At 42.0% G+C, this 5,564-nt stretch overlaps 1 protein-coding gene across 2 annotated transcripts in view; it reads left to right on the forward strand.

Annotated features, from left to right (window-relative positions):
- Positions 1-271: 271 nt before the first annotated feature.
- The window catches only part of AP3S2 (adaptor related protein complex 3 subunit sigma 2), a 69,958-nt gene continuing 64,665 nt past the window's right edge, over positions 272-5,564 (forward strand). Inside the window, exons 1-3 of one of the 2 annotated variants that reach the window (XM_028494920.2) lie at positions 272-461; positions 4,188-4,279; positions 4,685-4,796. In XM_028494920.2, coding sequence (XP_028350721.1) covers positions 282-461; positions 4,188-4,279; positions 4,685-4,796 — 384 coding nt within the window. In that variant the 5' untranslated portion in view covers positions 272-281. The remainder of the gene's footprint in view (positions 462-4,187; positions 4,280-4,684; positions 4,797-5,564) is intronic. The other variant, XM_007106069.4, reaches the window with a different exon arrangement.

Raw genomic sequence — 5,564 nt, forward strand, 5'->3', positions numbered from 1 at the left:
GCAGTGTTAAGGGGAAGGTAAGACTGCATGTGTTTAAGGCAGACGATGATAAAGGGAGACTCCCGCTGCGCTTCACGTGGGAGCGCGGCTGCTGCTGAGGTTTCTGCTTCTTGATCCGCTTTTCCGGTGTGCTCGGCTTTGCGCCAGGCCCGGGATTCTGCGGCCCCAGCCTCGGTGTCCGCACCAGCCTTTCCCCCGCAACCCGCCGCCTGTCCTGGAGCCTTCTCCAAGGCGTGCTGGGAAATCGGACTCTTAGTGGTCGGGCCCTTGGGCGCCGGGACATGTTTCCGGGAGTCACTCTCAGCAGCGCACCAACCGGAAGCGTCCGTGTTGTGACGGAAGGAGATGCTCTCTGGAAGCGGCCGGTGGTGAAAGGAGCGTGGCGGGCAAAGATGATTCAGGCGATTCTGGTTTTCAATAACCACGGGAAGCCGCGGCTAGTCCGCTTCTACCAGCGTTTCGTGAGTGCGGCCGAGCTTCGTCACATCCTTACAGGGCACCTGCGCCCCCTTTCTCTCTCTTTGTCCCGTACGGCGCATGCGGGCATCGCCTGCTGACCTCCTAGGGCTCCTGCACCGTATATGTGACCTTCCCCGGACCGGGGCCCGTGTCAGGCCTTGTGTCCCACGCCCCGCTACCCCCGCTCTTTCCCACCCCTTCCTGGACCCCGGCATTGTTGTGACACTTCTCGCAGAGTCTCAGGGCACTATAAATGGTGTGTGTGTGTGGAGGGGGTGTGCCTCATGGACAACTTGAATGATTGAAATCAAATTAATCTTGTTGGTTGTTAAACGCAGTTTCACGAGGAGGAAGAAATATGCAGCTTCTTAATGATTTTGCTTTAGCTAACGGATTTGGAAAAGTGCTTTCTTGGAATTATTTTGCTTCAGTGTAGGCTCGGACTGCCCAGGAACTAGATACCTTTCACTACGTAGAGTTGAAGAAAGTCAGTTTGAAAGTGGGAAATGTTGAGAAATTATACGTGATAATGTGAATTTGAATTTTCCAAAGACGTTACTTTGGAAAAAATAAACATCATTATTTGCCTCCTGCCCCCCGACGTTTTATTTCTTCGTGGCTAGGTTTCAAAATGTTAAATACGTAATTGGGAAACCGTAGAGGGGAAAGTGTCAGAAAACTTATGTTCAGGCCTCAGCAACACCTTATTTTACCCTTGTGTCAAGTTAACAAAAACCTCTTTCAGACTTCATTTCCTCTTTTATCAAGTAGAAATGAAAAGAAAAATTTTTTACCTTTTTCATAGAATTTTTTAGCTAGGTTACATTTTATTATATCGATTTTATATTAACATTCAATAACACTGTTCAATTTGTATTTGCATTTGTGTGTGTGAATTTTTCTCTCAGGTTTTTTAAAGTGTTTTTTTTTTTTTTTGTGGTACGCGGGCCTCACACTGTTGTGGCCTCTCCCGTTGCGGAGCACAGGCTCCGGACGCGCAGGCCCAGCGGCCATGGCTCACGGGCCCAGCCGCTCCGCGGCATGTGGGATCCTCCCAAACCGGGGCGCGAACCCGGTTCCCCTGCATCGGCAGGCGGACGCGCAACCACTGCGCCACCAGGGAAGCCCTAAAGTGTTATTGAGTTGTGTTACATGCCATACAGTTCACCTTTTAAAAATATACAGTAGAATGGTTTTTAGTACTTTACAAAGTTATGCAACCATCACCACAATTTTAGAACATTTTCATTGTCCCAAAAAGGAACCCCCTACCCATTAGCAATCATTGTGTTTCCCCCTCAACTCCTCCAGCCCTAGGAAACCACTAATCTACTTTCTCTCTAAATTTGCCTATTCTGGACATTTCATATAAAATGGAATCATACAATATGTGGTCTTTTATGACTGGCTTCTATTACTTAGTGTAATGTTTTCAAGGTTCATCTGTGTTGTAGTGTGTATCTGTTCTGTATTCCTTTTTATTGCCAACTTATATTCCATTGTGTGGATGCACCACATTTTGATTGTCCATTCATCAGTTGATATTTCCACCTGTGGCTCTTGTGAATAATGCTGCTGTGAACACTGATGTACAAGCTTTTGTGTGAGCATGTATTTTCATCTCTTTTGGGTATATATCTAGGAGTAGAATTGCTGAGTCACGTAGTAACTTTACGGTGATCATTCGGAGGAACTGCCAAACTGCTTTCCAAAGTGGCTGCACCATTTTACATTCCTATCAACAATATATAAGAATTCCAATTTTTCCACCTCCCTATCAACATTTTCTATTATCTTTTTGATTAAAGACATTTTAGTAGGTATAAAGTGGATTCTTGCGGTTTCAAAAATTTTTCTAATGTCTAATAATGTTGAGCATCTTTTCATGTCTTTATCGATCATTTGTTTATCTTCTTTGGAGAGCATAGGATTTTTATAAGACCTAAATTAGCTCCTAAGTGAAAGTTACCTTGAAAACTGCAGAGTACTAAAAGATATGAGGGATTATTAAAATGATTGAGAGATGTAAGCAATTGGTAGTTTGCTATTTTGTTGAATTAGAAATTAGGTAGCCTCACCATTTCATAGTGCTTACCCACTGACTATCACCACTTCTCTGTAGAATCAGATAAAAGGCTTTGCAAGATGTTTTTGTCAGTTTAAAAAAGTGCTGATGCTTAGCATGTTTTGTATTTCTGGGTACACAGAGTTAATCTTTTACAGCATCCTGGCGTCTGTGAGCTTTCTGAATTCTTTAAATGGAAACCAGGAAATAGTGATTGATTTACTCAAACTTACAGTGACCAGTTATTATCAAATTTTCATTTATCCATTTGGTAACTACAGAGAGCCACTGTATACCAGTGTAAGTCGAAGTTATGAAAAGTAATTTCTCCACAATGACATTTTCCCTGTTTTTTCCTGTTTTGTTTAAGTAACTAACCATTTCAAGTCTAAATTCAATGCTGTAGAAAGAAAGGGGTTAATGTTACTTGAATCTATGTTCTGACTCTTAAGGGAAGTCCAATCTGAAGGTTTTCTTAAGCTTTGCTACTCAAAATGTTGTCCTCAGACCAGCAGCATTGTTATCACCTGGAAACTTGTTAGAAATGCAGTCTCAGGACTTAGCCCAGACCTACTAAATTAAAATCTGCATTTTAACAACATTCCCGGGTGATTCATTACACATTGAGATTTTTTTTGACCCTGCCACGCGGCTTGCAGAATCTTAGTTCCCCAACCAGGGATTGAAACTGTGCCCTTGGCAGTGAAAGCACAGAGTCCTAACCACTGGACAGCCAGGGAAATCCCATTATACATTGGGCACTGGTCTAGAGCTTTTAATTACTTCTGTCTTTTTTTATTTTGGCCATGCAGCATGTAGGATCTTAGTTCCCCGATCAGGGATGGAATCTGAATCCCCTGCATTGAAAGTGCCAAGTCTTAACCACTGGACCTCCAGGGAATCCCTACTTCTGTCTTAATGACTGATTTCTCCCTCCCACTATCCTTTTTTAAAAACCATACTTACTATGAACTTCGTATGTATAAATAGAAATCAAATGTGAGTTATCAAGAGATTCCATCACAGTTGAGCTTTCTGGAGTGTAGTAAGTGAAAAAAGGTGTTTATAGCTCTGCAATTGTTCAAGATTCTAATCTGTAAATAGAACATTTTCTGTCTTTCTCTGTAGTACTTTGTTGGTAACACAGCATCTTATGTGTAATGTCTTTATTACCAGTACAAAAGATGGCAAATGCAGGTTTTTAAAGCACGTATACGATTACATCTTGACTTCCTTAAAGTGTTAGACCTATTAACGTTTGTTATTTGCCCTGGCATAGATGTTTTCTAGAGTAAGACAAAATATTTCAGAACCAGGCCTTCTAGTTATTCTTTGACCGTGTATGAGAGTTTGTCAGTTCTCCTTTCCTTGGTTATTCACAGTAAAGAAATATCAGCTTACCTATCAGGATGGTAATGGTTAGGGACTAGATATCTAGGTAAATATACCCTATTTTAATTCCTGTAACAGAGCCTTGTCAATTTTTCCATAGATTCCCCTTTTACTTTTTCTCTACTCATCATTTCTATCTTTTCTGTAAACTGGTACCAAATGTTCAGATCATTCCTAGTTTGGAAGCCCTTGCCTTCCTCTCCATCCTCACTGATGGGATGTAGTTTTTCAGACTTTCCCACTGATTCACTTTATTTCTTTTATTCCATAGCCAGAAGAAATTCAACAGCAGATTATTCGAGAGACCTTCCATCTAGTTCTCAAGCGGGATGACAACATCTGTAACTTCTTGGAGGGTGGAAGGTAAATGATCAGTTTTCTCGCCATACATCCACTTTTGGGTGGCCTTCATTGTTATTTCTTCTTCAGGCAGTACTCAAGTGTCAGGTGAGTACCTGATGCAACTTGAGCTGAGCTGAGCTAAATCTGCTTAGGGAGAGACCCAGTTCTGTTTTGGAAGCTGCTAAATGGTTGTGCTTCAGATATTTACAAGTTTGGTGCCTGGGAGGATGGGCAGAAGAAAAGGGGAGGTAAAATGGCTTTAGTCACCTCTGCCAAATTTGGTTGCCGTTCACCTGGTAGAAATGGCCTATTGTTTGGCCTGTCCTCCCCCTTTCTGTTGGGCCCCTTCTCCTCCCCTGGCACAGAGTTTCTCTTTGATATATTCAGTTAAGATATAGACATTTAAATGTTTCCCATCTTCCACAGTTTGATTGGTGGCTCTGACTACAAACTGATTTATCGGCATTATGCTACCCTCTATTTTGTATTTTGTGTGGATTCATCAGAGAGTGAACTTGGGATCTTGGACCTCATCCAGGTATGTGTAGCAGGTAATGATGGCAGCCACTTCAGAGAGTTTGCATGGGATTTTTGAGTAACCATCTGTAGATCCTTTTGTCAGTCTCTTTTTTGATACTTGGTGAAAGTTGCTAGATGTCCACCAGATGGTGCTATGAGAAAGCTCCTTAGCAACCCTTAAAAACTCTTAGAGCTTTTGGATTCTTCTTCTCCAGCCCTCTCACTCCCTTGGTTTTCTTATACGAGGCTGACACCAGTTCCAATGTGTGTACTCACCCCCACCCCAAGCAATTAACTCAGTTCTCCATGGACAGTAACCAAGTGTCCCACAAATTTGCTCAATTCTGACACTGTCTACCTGGAGATAGATACCAATCTCAAGTCCAGGTTGTCTTGTCACCTGTGCTTCTGACTGACAGCTTATAGCTTGAAGATTCCCATGATTTCCTCCTCAGGTTCAGTTTATTTGCTAGAGTGGCTCGCAGAACTTTGTAGAGAAACATTTTACTTACTAGTTTACCAGCTTAATTTAAAAGGGTATAACTAAAAAAAAAAAAAAAAGAAAAGAAAAAAAAATAAATAAAAGGGTATAACTTAGGAACAGCCAGATGGAAGATGGGGAAAGGGCGTGGAGCTTCTATGCCCTCTTCAGGCACACCACTCTCCTCAAATATCCACATGTTTACTACCTTGGAAACTCTCCGAACCCTGTCCCTTTTGGGTTTTAAGGAGGCCTCTTTTTTTTTTTTTTTTTTTTTTTTTTTTTTTTTGCGGTACGCGGGCCTCT

This window comes from Physeter macrocephalus, chromosome 11, assembly GCF_002837175.3.
Source record: "Physeter macrocephalus isolate SW-GA chromosome 11, ASM283717v5, whole genome shotgun sequence".
NCBI lineage: Eukaryota > Metazoa > Chordata > Mammalia > Artiodactyla > Physeteridae > Physeter > Physeter macrocephalus.